Raw genomic sequence first — 16324 nt, 5'->3', positions numbered from 1 at the left:
GTGAACTTATTGTGTCATCCTTCATTTAATATTAATACACGCGCTTGAATGAATGAATGAATGAATGAAAGACTTTATTTAACATAAAATAAATAAAAATAGATACAAAATAATAACAAACAAAACAAGAATAATAGTGTCTGAAAAGGAGTAGGTAGAAGAAAAACTTATATTTCCCTACCTCTTTCTCACTTCTCCTCTAATAACTCATATATCATAGAATGATAATATAATATATATAACATTTATTTACATCCCAAGTTGAATATATGAACAGCATCCCAAGTTTATTTACAACCCACAAATCCATCCGGAGTTAAAAAAGTATATAACCAACCTTTAACACAACTCTTCCTCAACCATATACCTCCCAAAAATATATTTCTTGTATAGCTTTTTAAAGTGATTTATATTTAAGCTCCGCTTCAACCCATCACCTAATCCATTCCACAAATCCAGCCCACAGACTGAAATACACATACTCTTCTTTTTTGTACGAACACAATGCTTTTTAAAATTACATTTCCCTCTTAAATTATAACCCCCCTCCCTGTCACAAAATATTTTTTGAATATTGCCCGGAAGTGAATTATTTTTTTGCTTTAAACATAATTATTGCGGTTTTAAATTTGACCAAATCCATAAATTTCAATGCATGTGACTTTAAAAACAGTTTGTTCGTGTGTTCCCTATTATTAATGTTTACGTAATATAATATATAATAATAATAAATAAAATAATTACAACCACTTCCATACATGTTTCACACAACATTATACTACAATATGCCTGTTAGTATGGTTTAGTACCACATACAGCCTACTATATGTTGTATATGACATAAACATTACTGGCACACTTGAACTCTAAAGCTACTGAAGGGTACAAATTGATGGGAAACTCATGGTTCCAGACATTAAAGGTCCCATATTATGCTCATTTTCAGGTTCATACTTGTATTTTGTGATACTAGAACATGTTTACATGCTGTAATGTTAAAAAAAAAAACTTTATTTTCCTCATACTGTCTGTCTGAATATACCTGTATTACCCTCTGTCTGAAATGCTCCGTTTTAGTGAATTGCAACAGAATTGCGTTGCTAGGCAATAGCTTGGGTCCGTGTTTACTTCCTGTCAGCTGATGTCATTTACATACACTACAACAGGAAACAAACTGGGACACATTTAGAATGTTTATGTTTAAAACCGTGTAATGGTCTAAATATTGTATATTTGTGACATCACAAATGGACAGAAATCCTAACGGCTTGTTTCAAACGCACAATTTCTGCATACGGGCTGTGTGTATTTCTCCGTATATTTTTATATAGTTTAACAGTATTTATATCGCACTTAAATCTGCTTTATAATATAAAAGACATGAAAATCTCACTTTTTACAATATGGGACCTTTAAAGGACGTTACATCACCTAAAAAACAATCATATGAAATGAATTGACTGATATCAAGCTGTAAACATGTTATCAATCTGTCTGTAGTTTAGATAGGCTAGTTCTAGTAGATCAATAGATAGATAGATAGAAAGATAGATAGATAGATAGATAGATATGCATGCATCGCAGGGACTGTAGAAAATCCTAAACTGCACACTGATGTTCATACAGTATGTTTTCTTTAAAAAATATGCTGCACAGAATCAAAGAAGATCACATGAAGTAAGTTTCACTGACTTTTATTGACTCTAATTAGATGCTTTATGTTTCCAGTTTGTGGTATAAACATCAGATTTACTCAATATCATATGATTCTTCTATTCTATACTGCAAATGAAACAGCTAACATTGTTCATTAGGACAAACATTAACAGCTTAAATGGCTGAAACTGTGCAGAACATCACTCTCAGCTTGTAATATTGCAACCAGGGATGATGTTATAATTAAAATGGTGGGTATGACTTTACTTATGCTGTTATACTTAAAACACCCTCACTTATTTACTATAATGTACAATATAGGCATGCAGTTATTTTGTGCTGTAAATATTCTATTGTCTTAACCACACATAAACAAACAGAGTAACTGAACTGAGTCTACCCTCCACTACACCCCTCGTCATAATCATCTAAATATTAGTCAAATATTTGTCTTAAATGGATGATAAATCATTTTCTCTCCTGTCAACAACGGTGCCATTTCGTGCTGCTCAGAGAGTTTTGTCACAGCCTTGCTGCTTGCCGGGAATCATCCTGCTCACGTCGATGTTGCTCTTGGCGAAGGTCTCCATGGCTGTCTTGATGGTGTCGTCCGGCAGGGCTCGTGTTCGGCCCAGGATCCAGGCGAAGTCGACGTGGAAGATCCTCAGGATGTCCGTGCAGGAATACACCAGGGCAAAGTTCACGTAGTCAGTAGACAGGATCCAGTAAGGGGAGTAGGGCAGGACTGTGATGGTAAGGAACACAAAACAACATCAACATCACCTACAATGTTTTCTCCTGATCAGACACAAGGAGAAAAAGTAAGATGCACACTAACATTACCAGCTGACTCCCTAAACAACACACAAAAGTGGCATTTACTCTCAAATGTACAAAATGTCTCTCTCACCATAGGAATAACTTATTCCCAGTTTAGCCGGATTCTTGATATCCTCTACGACTCCAATCCCTTCGATTTTCCTCAGCTCTCCTGTTCTGTTTTATTCCACACAGTCAAATTTCATGTTGGATTAAGGGAAATACATCCACCATGCAAATATTACCCCTTGACTCCACATTTGCACAAAGAAAATTGAAGATAGGACTCACAGTATTTCAGAGCTGACCACTCGAATGGAGCTGTCCGTCCTCAAAGTGAAATTGCTTTCGACGCAGCGGCCCTTCTCAAACTGGGCCGGCAGTTTGGCAATTTCAAACCATCTCCCCATGAACTGTGAGGGCAAAGACACACACGAGTTCAAAGACAATTCTGAGCGCTGCGAGTGGAGAGTATGAATAAATCTACATGCTTTAGTGGCTTCAGTGAAATGTAAAAATATATATATTCTGTACCAGTGGTGGAGAGTAGCCAAGTAAATTTACTCAATTACTTTTTCTTCAGCTCCAATTTGACTTTGAATTTCCATTTCATGTCACCTTAAACTTCTACTGCGCAGAGGGAAATAATGTACTTTTTACTCCACTACATTTATTTAACAGCTTTATTTACTAGTTTCTTTGCAGGTTTGTTTATTATATATTAAATAACCCACCAGTATATATTACGGGTGTAAGAAAATATCGATACACGTGAGTATCACGATATCATGTTCTTCGATACTGTATCGATTCTCCAAAACGCTGTGTCTATTTTTAATGAACATCTTAAAAATCTGACGGCCTGCCGGCGGACCCGGCCGCTATTCTGTCTTTTGTAGTAGCGAGCATGTCGTGAATGAAGCTAAATAACGCCCCACAGTTACGCAAAATTTTGGCGAGGAAAAGCTGGCATTGCCATATTCAAAGGGGTCCCTTGACCTCTGACCTCAAGATATGTGAATGAAAATGGGTTCTATGAGTACCAACGAGTCTCCCCTTTACAGACATGCCCACTTTATGATAATCACATGCAGTTTGGGGCAGATATGTGAACAAAATGTGTACAAAATGTGTACAAAAGTGTTATTTTCACCTATTCTAAAATGGTTTATTTGAATATTTCTGCATACTGGGGTCCATTAACAGTCATAGATTGGCATAAATTGGTTATGACTGGAAAGCTGAGAATTTCAGATTATACATATATATTTATACTCTGACAGTTTTCCTAAAATTATATTATATATATATATATATATATATATATATATATATATACAGTAAAATGCTACTTATACATGAATGCATCAGTGATAATAATCGAGTAACACTTTACTTTAACCCCCCTATATTTGGCATTTATGAGCAGTATTTAAACATATAATAAGTGGTATATAATGCACTATAACGTAGGAGTAGGCAGATGTATGTATATTAATTTACCAATATTTGTCAACAGTTAAAACTTCTACTATTAAGACATACTTTATATTATTACGAACTGTGTTTTACTATATTGCCATTCATTATCCAGCATAAATGTATGGATGCCCACAGGGAGTTATAGTAGTTGACAAATATATTAATACATGCTTGTATCTGCTTACTACTACATTATAATGTGTTATAACCTATTTATTACATGTTTATATACTGCTTATAAATGCTAAATGCTTTACCCAACATCATTGAAATGAAGTTAAGATAATAATAAATAACTTGCTATCTATGCTAAAGTATCATTATTAATGGCTACTTGCAATGGAATAAAAATCAAATCAACTGTAACCCTATACGCTTTACATTTTTTACACGTTTTTCATGCTGAAATACAGTTTGAAGTCTTTTTTCCCCTTTTGGAAATAGCACAAGAGAAAATGCACAGCTGTTCATGTCATCCACCACTGGGCATCAGTCTGCCAATTTGTTTATTATTTTCTGTATAAAGCAGTTTGTACCTGTTTGAGGATGAAGGCCGGTTGAACAGCTGGGTCTGGACAAGGTCCCCAGTGGGGCACCTGAGCCCTGATGAGAGGGAGGATGAAGGCAAGAACCACAACGAAAGAGAACTTCATGGTCGAGACGGACCTTTGTTACCTACAAGAGTTTATCCACCAAAACATACACATAAAATCAAATCTCCAGTATGTGCTGATAAAGCAACAAATAACAGAAATCTGACACAAAAAAACAAGATATAAGCAGAGGTAACTGCTGAAAAGCAGGACAAGGATTTCACAACATTATAACATGTTTAAATGTGAATTTAACTACATTTTTCAACACAATTTCTTTAAACTCAAGAAAATACATCAATTTAGGCTAATGAATAGTATTTTCCTCACAAAAAAAGGTTCTAAAAGTCAGTGTACTGTTTGTCTTTATTATTGATATACATCACCAAATATATTTCCTTACCTCTGTGTCCTGGTGGTTCAGATAAATGTTCTCTCCCTGGGACAAATTCTGGTATTTGAATTAGAGACGTTGCTCTCTGCGAGGTTTAGCAACGCTGCGATGACTCTGTGTCATCAATGGGTGTCTTTGTGTAGAGCAGCTTTATTTCAGACATGAAGTAAACTATTAGCAAAGTGGAGTCATGGGGAACACACCAGTGGAAATGTTATAAAACAATCTGGGTGTTTTCCTGCTTTAGATGAGCAGCAATGTGGATTTTTTTTTTAATAAGATCTTTGAGGATTTCTTTAAATGACTCTCAAGTCTTTACACACACAGTTCCAAATAGATGCCATTATTAATATTAATGAATAGATTCAATTTATTTTCAAACCAAAGAAAGAAAATGTCCCAGTTAGTCCTGGTTGGTTAGACAAAGGGACAAGAGCTGCAATGATTAATTGATTAATTGTCAACTATTAAATTAATCGCCAACCATTTTGATAATCAATTAATTAGCTTCAGTCATTTTTTTAATTAAAAAAAGTCGAAATTCCAGCTTCTTAAATGTGAGTAATTTCTGGTTTCTTTACTCCTCTATGACAGTAAACTGTAATATCTTTGAGTTGTAGACAAAACAAGACATCTGAGGATGCCATTTTGGGCTTTGGGAAACACTGATCGACATTTTTATGACATTTTAGACCAAATAAAATCAATCGATTGAGAAAATAATCCTCAGATTAATCAACAATGAAAATAATAAGTTAATAGTTAGTTGCAGACCTAAAAGGGACTGACAAAATGAATTTGATTTAGTCTAATTCAATAATATTTTGTCACGTTCACATCACGGTAGCTTACTGATTAGATGAGTCAGGACTTGTGGCTCTAGAGATGTTAACGTCGGTCTCTCTGTCCATTACTTTTGTACTATTGAATAGATTGCAATGACATTTCCTACATACTTTGGTCCCCAGACAATACATCTTAATGCCTTTTCATCTACAGTAGTTACACCATGAGGTTCACATTTGTGGTTTGAAGTGAAATGTCTCAACATCATCTGATGGATTCCTAAGAAATTTGGTTCAGACATTCATGTTCCCCACAGGGTGAATTGTTAAAGCTTTGGTGATCCTCTGACGGCCACATATTTCTACCCTTGTCTGACCTTTTTTTCTCAGTGTGCTGCGAGCTGAATCCTCTCTGTTGCTCTGTGTTGATCTTCATCCAGTCTGACTGGTGACTCTCAGCGTGTCGGTCATCAGGACTCAGGCCAAGTTCACTTAGTGCAGAAGCAAACAGTTCAAGATTGTGATTTTCACACAATCAGATGTTTAGCATGTGTTGACTTGTTGGTGGCATGTTTCTACAAAGGAATGGACTGTTGTTTTTTCCACATTGAGCTGAACTGTGTACAAGTTTTGAATTGGCTCTGATGGGTGTGGACCAGTGGGCACCCTCCGGTTCTGAAAAGCGAAGCCAATGCTGAAGTGCCTTAAACTTGCATTCTTTCTAATAGCCAGCAGGGGGCGACTACTCTGGTTGCAAAAAGAAGTCAGATTGTATAGAAGTCTATGAGAAAATGACCCTACTTCTCACTTGATTTATTACCTCAGTAAACATTGTAAACATGAGTTTATGGTCTCAATCGCTAGTTTCAAGTCTTCTTCAATACAGCATGATGTTCATTTAGTAAATTATGGTCCCATTTAGAGTAAAATAGACCATAAAACAGGGTATTGCTTAGGGCATGCTTACCTTGTGATTGACAGGTCGCTACCGTGGCGTTGTCCGGTCAGGCTGTTGTCAGTGTTTTCGTCTTACAATTTTAACACAGTGTGTTTTTAGTATATGAAAGTTAATTGTATCATTTTGGTCATCTAAAAATGTCTTGTTCAGCATTCAGTTGTACTTAGCTCTACCCTCTCGTCAATGAACGTGTATTGCCAAGAAGTGAAAGTGAATTGTTGGTTCCATTGCAACATCAGCGCCCAGCAGCAAAGCTACGCTTCCGCCATTTTGGACTGAAAACGACTACCGGACGCCAGTAAAATGTCCGTCTGAAAAGTGCCGTACAGAAGTAAAACTAAATTATTTTTTAATCTATTGTCATATTCTACCGAAATGACCTGTGTTGAACAATAAAATATTATAAATATAATAAGCGTTTTCAGTCCAAAATGGCGGCAGCAGCTGTTGTCAAAAACACACTGGAGTTTCATCTCTTTGCTTCTAGACTCTTTGCTCTCCGGTCACTTCTGGTTCCAAGATGGCGATGGCCAAAATGCCGAACTTAAAGCTTCAAAAAGGCAGTCCACAAACCAATGAGAGACGTCACTGTGACTATGTCACTATGTACTTCTTATATACAGTCTATGGTGTGGACTGATGTAAACACTGGCATACTGTTATTGGCTTTGTGTGAAATCTGCGAATAGTATGAACAGGAGAAATAATGAAAAATCTGAAATGTTTTTGGCAATTTATCATTCTTGACCAGACTAACACAAGTAATTTTTATCTTAAAAAGTAATTTTTCCATCCTGTCAAGGTGCACAGGTTCAACTACAGGAGTAGATAAGTGAGTTTTCTTTTCTATGGTATCGACTTTACTGTAATAGACATATTCCTACACACAAAGAGCTACACAGGACTTCTAATGCTGCAGTGGTTGGCCTTAATTTTGTTCTGATTTTCCTAAAATGATTGATGACATGCTCATGTAGTTAAAGTAAGTAAATTGGCACATGATCAGTCATAAATCAGAACGTGTGCCAAACTAATCAATTCATTTAAAACGTTGTGATCATCCATCCATTTAAAAATTTGGCAGCGCTTCTGTATTCATGAAAAGTTGAAGAAACATGGTCTTGATCCAAATATATATAAACTGAACAGTATTAAATATCAGTTTCTTAGTCTATAGCCCGACATATTTGAAATGTCTTTCTGGTGTAATAAACCGCAGCTGTTTAACACTCAAAACAGATTAAACCAAACACTGTCAATTAAATGCAAATGCCATTAAATGCTGTCTGCTTTCACACAAAGCCCCGCAGCTACAAACAAGGTTAAACTAAAGACGAGAAAGATCAAAAGGCTCAATTTCCGGCTAATACACTTCAGAGGGGACTGACTTGTTAGCTGCACCCAGATACATCAAAGTCTGGTTGAAGCCGAGGGTTTTTCCCTGGATGGAGGCAATGAGCTGACTGGTCAGTATGATCAAGGACAGAACCGACCACACTGGTATACTGGTTCAAAGATGGAGAAGAAATATCAAAAGGGAAAGAAATATTAAAGAAGCAGATGAGAGTGCAGAAACCGTTGGAGCATAATTTATAGTTTTTGTTTCCATATTCTATCAAATACAGTAGAACAAGCAAGTGTTTTTGTTTCTGCCTCAGTCTTTCTTTGCTGTTCATTCGTCGTGCCCAGTACGTAATGTTTTTGTTGTTAGATTTTCTGTTATACAGTTTGAGTTTCTGTAAATGGCGTTTCTTTCTCCGCCTTTTCAGCCATGATTGTATGTATCTTTTCGGACGCACTGAGCAGTAATTTACGTCGTCACTTCCTGAGAGCCTCTTTGCGATTGGTTGGAGATGTGTTACTATGGTAACCCGTGCCAATCTCATGTGACCAAAACGACAGTTTGTGAGAATCAAAGTCTGAATTAATTAGAAATATATATAACGCCTATAGTAAAGTGAAATTTTATACTTACAGTTAAATTGAAGCGTTATAGACCTTGTTACATTCCACCACTGAGCCTTCCTCGTGGCATTCAGACTTGTCAAACACAGGTGTGACTAACTAATGTCAGTGTTCAATTCTGGTATTGTTTATGTTATTACAATTTTTTTTGTGACAAAATTGTGTGCTATAAGAAAAGCCTAATTGGAAGTGGAATTGGAAATATGTACATCACTTACAATCAATCAATCAGCCAATCAGTGTTTTTCAAACTTAGGTCAGATCCAAAATGTGTGTACATTATTAAATGTGTGTTTGTGGGATAAACATGCTGAAAGAACATTAACATACATGACTGACGGGGTTACGTGAACGCTACAGTTAAAAGACTCACATGCAGCCACACATGGGGTCATGTTGGGCCTTCTGGCACCTGTGTATACACATACACACGCACACACATTGAAGGTTAAACATGTGGAAGTGAAAATGTCGTAACGTATGCCGTAACACACACATATACTGTAGACCTTGAGAATATTTCCTGCTGCTGTTGAGGGACAACAGAGGTCGCAGCAACACCATCTGTGACCTTTAACCTAAATTCCTGCAAACCTGCTTATAATTAAATTTAAATACCACAGGCACACCGACTCCCTGAACTCCTGTTGTAAGCTTATTAAACAAGTTTGTTTCTTTATAAAAGGTTTAAGCATCTCATGCTGCATAGAACAAATATTTTAAAGAGAGGAGGATATGTATTTCATCATTACACTTAACAATTATTACATCACATTTAATACACTAGATTTATTTAACAGTTATGCCTTCATGAAACAAATAATACGTTCCTCATTGTCCATTAACTGGTTAGTGTTATCGCCACAGTGACTGTTTGGTTAAGCTGATACAGTATTTGGTTATCCTTTAACAAAGATAACAATCCCATTGCCAATATTTTCATGGTTTTGGTCAAACATGCCTGAGAATGTGTCACATTGGAGGTCAGAGGTCATTTCTCAGGTGAAAACCCCTCTTTGTTTTAACTAGAAAATGCAACAACTCGATCGACCGAGGATCGATACAACCGCTAAATGACCTTTGTTGACTTTCCATTCATCCAAAGCTAACTGCTAAAACAGTCTACTATTACAATTAGTATGTAGTATATACTGTATAGAATTTATGTGTAGTATGGATGAACCTGCTGCTTGAATTATTAAAAAATAAATGCCCCGATGGTTGATCTTTTCATCTCTGACAAACTAAAACACAAAAGACACATCTCCCTCTGAATGTTTTGGACGGAGCTTCAAAAAACACTTTTCTTAAGGAGGTAAATATGATTTCTGCTGTGAAACCACTGTATGAAAACAGACTTAAATTATTATGTGACAACAGTTTTATTCTCTAATACATTACCAGACCAAACATGACAAACTCAGGATGTAGATAATGCATTGAAAGTAATAATAAACTAATTAAAATTCAACTGAAGCTGTTGTTTATCACAATATACTGCAGTGACCATCTTTTCTAATGCCTCTATTGCTGCTTATAATGATATCTAAATGTTGAATGTTTTTAATGAGCATTTTGTGTCCTGCAGCTCCTTGTCTGATTCTGTTTTCTCCATGTTGATAAACCTCCCCGGACTACTTCAGCCCTCCAGCCCATTTCCAGTGCAAAGTGGTTTCCAAGGCCTTCGCAGCTCTCTTGTAAAAGCAGGATTAAAAGTGAATCCAGAGGCAGAGAGAGCTGCTGAGGGAGCGTCAAGAAAACCAGATGCACCTGTGCCCAATTAATCTTTCTCACCTGTGTGTGATTTAGTAAACACTAAGAGAACCTGCGGTATGCACGCCTAAAAGCAGGAAGATGCAGTAAATGTTCACTTGAGACTGCCCTAATGTTTGGAGATTGAAAGACTGATGCTGGTAACAGTGGAGAGAAATGTGCATGTTGTTTGTTGTTGGTGATAAGAACCAGAACGCCTTCTTTTAATGTAATTCTTAGTAAAAAGGCCAACGCCATTTCTAACAGATATTAACCCTGTTTATTTAAACATAACAACTACTGCTTTCTTGAAGCTGCAGTGTGTAGCTTTTAGGGGGATATATTAGCAGAAATGGAATACAGTATTAAAGCTGAAGTAGGCGAGATCGGAGCAAATATGATTAAAAAAAGTTATTTTTATAAAACGGTCGCTATATCGTGACAGTAGTACATGAAACGGGTAACCTGAAAAAAATCATGTGCCTCTGTGTCCTCCGGTGGTCCTAACGGCATCTGCAAGATTTCACAGACTGAGGAAAACAAGCAGTAAGAGCTGATCTGAGGTCCGCTGTCCATCTGCCGTCTATGAGAGCCGGCTGTCATCACTCACGAACTCTGATCAAATATGAATCAATATTCTGTTACTGTAATGCCTATTTCTCCCTCATATGTTTTGAGAATCATCTTGTAATGTACTGTTTAACTGTAAAATGAGAAGGTTTGTGACACCGATGCCGGCATTGTGAAATCTGGTGAGAGAACGGAAAACATGTCACTAACATAACTTAAAATAACTCTAAACACCGGTCTCAAACAGCAGTCACCTGGTTGAAAGTGCTGTGGACCCATCCACCTCCACCCAGCATGTCTCTCTCACTTTTGACTCTACGGATGTGTTTGCATTGCAGTCAGTACAGACTACATGGCGTACACATGACACGCCAAAAAACAACAACGGCGTTGTTATTGCACAGGAAATTACTTACAAATTACCGTGTCAATCATACGCTGTTTGGTGAGATCAGATCGGGCTGCCAGTCTTTATGCAAAGCTCAAGCTAAGCTTACCAGATGTTTGCTGTAGCTTCATATTTACCAGACAAACTAATATAACTAATTCTCTGCAAGAAGTAAGCACATTTCCCAAAGTGTCAAACTATCTCTTTAATAATTTCTCACACTAACACGAATGGCATACAAATTATCTCTAGGATCACAATTTTAGGGGAGAAAATGTAAAATATTTAAGCTATGTAAATAAGCAGAGGCTAATTTTAATCTCAGCCAAACCTAAGATGGGAAAATGTGGCCTCTTAAGTCCACAACATGAAAAATGCATTTCTTTAGTTCACAGGATATCTGTTTGGCTGCTTTGAGCCTGGTTTACTGTGTACTGGAGCACTGAGATAAACTAAGATGTTTTGGATCTCGTTTGTGTTCATTATTCATCTTGTTTGTAATGCTCACATTTATATTGCTTGTTTTTAGCCAAGGTTCCTCTTGAAAAAGATGATGCTGTAAAAGAAGTTGGTATCTCTGAATGGACAGAGAGGAATGAATGAGATTTACTCCTACAAAGATCAGAAGGTGTTTGAACAGGTGCCAACTCTCACACTCACTCCACCTCCTCCACGTTTTTACATGTACACATGTAAGAGGAGGGGCTGAGGAATGTAATCAATAATGAAACTACGAGTCCTCCGATCTATAAAAGACCCTCAAATGTGAATGTCCTGCACACAACGCTGATCACATACAGGTGAGCAGACTGCAGCCTTCCACCTCACATCTCCTGCTCTTTCCTCTTGTGGTTAACCTTCAAATAGTATCCTTCTGGAGCAACCTCCGGATGTAAAGCTCAATAATAATGGTGCTGCTGTGTGTTTTGTTCTCTGCAGGTCGTCGTGACAAGATGAAGGCCATGCAGGTGATTTCCTTGACTCTGCTGTCTGTCCTGGCAGCCAGCGCTCAGGTGTTGAAGTTCGGCAAATGCCCCAAACCAGCCGTTCAGGCCAACTTTGATGCTACCAGGGTGAATACTAAACTTGTCTTTCCTTTGCTACTAAATAATGTTATGTATAGCATGAGAATCAAGCCTGTTTTGCAACAATTACATGTTGAGTTCTCCTAGTTTTCTGTGTCTGAAGTCCTGTGTTTGCTCTGCAGTACATTGGTAAGTGGTATGAGATCATGAAGCTGCCAACAAGTTTCCAGAAAGGCGAGTGCGGCACTGCCACCTACAGCCAGAAGAGTCCCGGAGTCCTCGGGGTCCTCAACAGCGAGCTGCTGTGAGTACAACACACAACAAATCTTTATTGTCCACCAGTGTGGAAATTTGTCTTCTGCTCACCAAACACAGGAAACAACAACATTTAAATTAACAGACATACCTAGGCAGGTTATGTTACACTTTAAAACAGTTCATGTCAGTGTCTGTGGCCAAGATCTGCTCAGTCAGAGGGACTGTATAGCGCCTCCTGGAGCTCAAGAGATCAAAATGGCTGAAGAGAGGATGAGGATTGGAGCTAACTGCCAGGATAGCCCTCGCTTTCTTCCTCGTCCTTTCTGTAAAAAGTTGAGTCAAGGGCTTTGGGGGTTTACCAACTATTTTGCTTGCCATTGACACAATCCTAAAGAGTTTATTCTTACATCTACAGTTTAGGCGACCATACCAGGCAGGAAGGTGAAAGGTTAAAACACTTTCAACAATAGTTTTGTACACTAATTCTAAAATCTGCTGACTGACACCGAGGCCACTACGTTTCTGTGAGCATCTCTTGAAAATATACTCTGTATTTTCAGAGAAGCTCACCTGAGTGTCCAGCACTATACATGCTGCCTAAATGTCTACATTTTAGATTTGAGGGTTTGAATATATATTCCTTTTTTAAAAGTACTGCTTGAACTCAATATTTTTGGAACCACAATTACTCTATCGTCGTGTTTGAAATAATAATTTTCAGAGCAAATGAACAGTCTTTTTATCCTCTAAATTAGTGTGACACTCCACAATAAACAGCTCTGTGATGGAGGTGTTTCCTCACAGGGCACAAAGACTGTGTATTTCTATTGCCTTTTTAAAGCCACATTGTACACATTTCTTTTTACCTTTATACATCAGGTTTATTGAGTGTCCTCGGCCAAAATTCCTGCCCCATGAATACAATGGATCACAAACTGATCTTTTATACTGTTTCAAATGTATGGTGGTAGGATATGCGATGCATCGAAACTTCAAAAATTAGACAAAGACCTAGAAATGAAAGGAAATGCATGACTTAATTAATTTGTGTTTATGTTTTATCTCCTTTTTTTAGTGACGATGGAAGCATTAATTCTATCGTCGGCTCTGCTAAGGTCAAGAACCCCTCTGAGCCTGCCAAGCTGCAGGTCTCCTTCAATGGTAAAGAAGTCTAATTCATTACAAATATATTCAGTCAGTCAGTCTGAGTAGTAACTTGTGTATTTAATATTGCAGCAGCTTTGACTCTCCTACTTGTCTCTGCTGCAGGATCTCCCCCTGGTCCCTACTGGGTGCTGTCTAGCGACTACGAGGGTCACTCTCTGGTCTACGGCTGCGTCGACTACGGCCTGTTCCGCATCGAGCTGTCCTGGATCCTGAGCAGAGAGCCCACCCTGTCTGAGGAGACCGTTGAGGAGCTGCACAGCATCCTGTCCTCCATCGGAGTCAATGTGGACAAGATGGTCCCCACCATCCAGGATGAGACTTACTGCAGCGCCATGCAGTAAACAGAGACACTCCTGTTTCAGCCTCTACAGGACTGTGAGACAAGGATCTGTGACATGTTAACACACTACTGTATGAAGTGTGTGGTGTGCCTCGCCCTGTCGACACGTTGTGCAAAATCATTACAATAAACCTGTAGAAAGAAATACATCTTGTGGTGTGTTTTTGTCTTTAGACCTACAGGGCTTGTTCTGAACTACAAGGCAAATAAGTACAACAACTCAAATTTTTACTCTTTAAAGTACGTCACCACACTCCCCGACCACTTTCTCTGACCGTTTAATATTCACATGGATGGGTTTACATGCAGTTACCTTAAAGCGCGGTGTATCTCATACACATGTTGAAGGGTGCCTTGTGCGTCGGTATCACACGCCGAGGGGCGTGACAAACATAGGCGCAGTTTGAACTTCAAGGTTGGGGGTTCACACACAAAATCTAGAGGGAATGTAATGTATACAACGCAGAGAGGTCTAATGTATTGGGATGCCTATATATTACAGTCTCCAAACAGAATGTGATGTGAGCGAGCGTCAGTGACAAAATCAGTTTGATTGCATTGTTTTCTAACGGAATGAACTAACTGGCCGCGAACAGCGAAGCGCAGCGTGCAGTTTTGAGCTGAACTTTTGTCGGATGCCCTGTTTCTATTTATTCCTCTTGCTCCTTTTGAAAGCGCTGAAACGGACGAGGAACTGTTGATTCCTGAAGTTGAAATGAGGAGTTATCTTTACGATGCATCCTCATTTCACTACAAACACCTAAATAAGGAGGCAGCAGGCTCGAGGGAGATCACGTGAAATTTAGGCTACTATTGGCTGTATTTTATGTTATTTTCAGTAAATATCGCAGTATTAAACTTGTTTTCTGTTTAAATAACACAGACGCCGAAAGATAGCAAGCAGGCTACTACTCACCCATCCAAGTGGTTACGTCTCTAGTCTCTGATCTTGACCACACAGCTGATACGTGGTTTGTTTACATGGCGTAACAGAAGGTGCATATTTAACAGTGTGTGGACAGAGTGTGTCCGATGTTATTTGGCTATAAGTAAATAAAAAGACCACAAATCTATTTTATTTATTTATTAGTTTATTTGACAGGGACAATACATAAGCATTGTTACACTTAATTAATGTGCAACCGATGCAAGGTATATAGGACTTTTAGCTACAGCTAATTTGCAGACCTTGTCCCTGGTTGGGCTTTTAATAAAAAGAAAATAAATGAAAAAAAAAAAATTAAAAAAAAATACAGATAGCACATCTTACATAAAATCACATAATACAATATTGTACATTACAATCAATTTACATATGTACTGTATGTTCCCAATCAATAATCAGTGACAGGTTTGGTTTAGTTTCAGCCAGTGTTTCACCTTTTCATTAAACGTTTTCAGGTCAGGTTGTATTTTTATTTCCGTTGGTATCTTCTTATCTTGTTGGTTTCTTATTCCGTCAATAAGAAGACACAACAAAGTTGATATTATTCATCATTACAATAATGTATTAGTTCTACGTTATTATAAAAAAATATATAGAAGCATTTCTAGGGGGTCCAGTGAGCCCCCTGAACCAACATAAACTGCGCCAGTGGTGACAAAGTGTCAGTATCTGATGTCCTGGGAATGAGAACGGGCTGCATATATGGGGTTGGTAGTTATTCATAGGATTCAAAGGCACTAACATCTGATGAGTTTAAGTACACAGATGATTGTTACATCAATTAATTGTTGAATGATTGTATTATGTGCTTATAGGAAGCATCAGTCATCAAAGTAGAAAAAGGTGTGAGGTGTTAAACAGCAAGACTAGACGATGACAGTGACAGATGTAATGTAAACAGTACTTGGTAACTTTACATTAGAGGTATGGTTGGTAGCGTTGTTCAAATACATTTTTGTCATATTTGTTGAAACTCCCATTACATCCCAACAGCAATCAATAAATCAAATGCTCTGCAAAAAAAGAGAATAAAATCTGGTATCTGTGGCTGTCACAGGACTATATTAAGCCCGTCCAATCATTTCATTCGAGTCAAATGAAGAGCAAGAGGATTGCAGGTTCAATCCCAGCATGGAGCCCTTCCGTGTGGCGTTTGCATGTTCTCCCCGTGTTAGCATGGCTTTTCTCCGGGTTCTCCGGTTTCCTCCCACAGTCCAAAGACATGC

General features: G+C 37.9%; 2 protein-coding genes across 3 annotated transcripts; one reads left to right on the top strand and one right to left on the bottom strand.

Annotated features, from left to right (window-relative positions):
• Window positions 1–1552: 1552 nt before the first annotated feature.
• On the bottom strand, window positions 1553–5000 carry apoda.1 (apolipoprotein Da, duplicate 1). Its single transcript, XM_037788032.1, has 5 exons — window positions 4954–5000; window positions 4494–4632; window positions 2767–2888; window positions 2567–2652; window positions 1553–2401 (listed from the first exon to the last, which is right to left on the bottom strand). The coding sequence occupies exons 2-5, from the start codon at window positions 4608–4610 to the stop codon at window positions 2166–2168; spliced, it is 561 nt and encodes a 186-aa protein (XP_037643960.1). The 5' UTR covers window positions 4611–4632; window positions 4954–5000; the 3' UTR covers window positions 1553–2165.
• A 5462-nt stretch (window positions 5001–10462) lies between these two features.
• On the top strand, window positions 10463–14297 carry LOC119498943 (apolipoprotein D-like). Of its 2 annotated transcripts, XM_037788063.1 has the most exons (6): window positions 10463–10565; window positions 12060–12162; window positions 12302–12435; window positions 12570–12691; window positions 13721–13806; window positions 13915–14297. In XM_037788063.1, the coding sequence occupies exons 3-6, from the start codon at window positions 12316–12318 to the stop codon at window positions 14151–14153; spliced, it is 567 nt and encodes a 188-aa protein (XP_037643991.1). In that variant the 5' UTR covers window positions 10463–10565; window positions 12060–12162; window positions 12302–12315; the 3' UTR covers window positions 14154–14297. The 2 variants fall into 2 exon arrangements, with proteins under 2 accessions (XP_037643991.1, XP_037643992.1); XM_037788064.1 differs by lacking the exon at window positions 12060–12162.
• Window positions 14298–16324: the final 2027 nt, after the last annotated feature.

Source organism: Sebastes umbrosus, chromosome 12 (genome assembly GCF_015220745.1).
Source record: "Sebastes umbrosus isolate fSebUmb1 chromosome 12, fSebUmb1.pri, whole genome shotgun sequence".
Taxonomy (NCBI): domain Eukaryota; kingdom Metazoa; phylum Chordata; class Actinopteri; order Perciformes; family Sebastidae; genus Sebastes; species Sebastes umbrosus.
The sequence above is the reverse complement of the archived record's forward strand: the minus strand, read 5'-3'. Positions and strand labels throughout refer to the sequence as shown.

What these genes read in the sequence shown, in the direction of transcription:
- LOC119498943 (XM_037788064.1), top strand. Translation starts at nt 12,316, where the DNA reads ATGAAGGCCATGCAGGTGATTTCCTTGACTCTGCTGTCTGTCCTGGCA. An exon ending in CCAACTTTGATGCTACCAGG is followed by an intron (nt 12,436 to 12,569) that starts GTGAATACTAAA and finishes TTTGCTCTGCAG; the next exon opens with TACATTGGTAAGTGGTATGA. An exon ending in GTCCTCAACAGCGAGCTGCT is followed by an intron (nt 12,692 to 13,720) that starts GTGAGTACAACA and finishes TCCTTTTTTTAG; the next exon opens with TGACGATGGAAGCATTAATT.
- apoda.1 (XM_037788032.1), bottom strand. Translation starts at nt 4,610, where the DNA reads ATGAAGTTCTCTTTCGTTGTGGTTCTTGCCTTCATCCTCCCTCTCATC. An exon ending in GTGGTCAGCTCTGAAATACT is followed by an intron (nt 2,653 to 2,766) that starts GTGAGTCCTATC and finishes GGAATAAAACAG; the next exon opens with AACAGGAGAGCTGAGGAAAA. An exon ending in GGGAATAAGTTATTCCTATG is followed by an intron (nt 2,402 to 2,566) that starts GTGAGAGAGACA and finishes TTACCATCACAG; the next exon opens with TCCTGCCCTACTCCCCTTAC.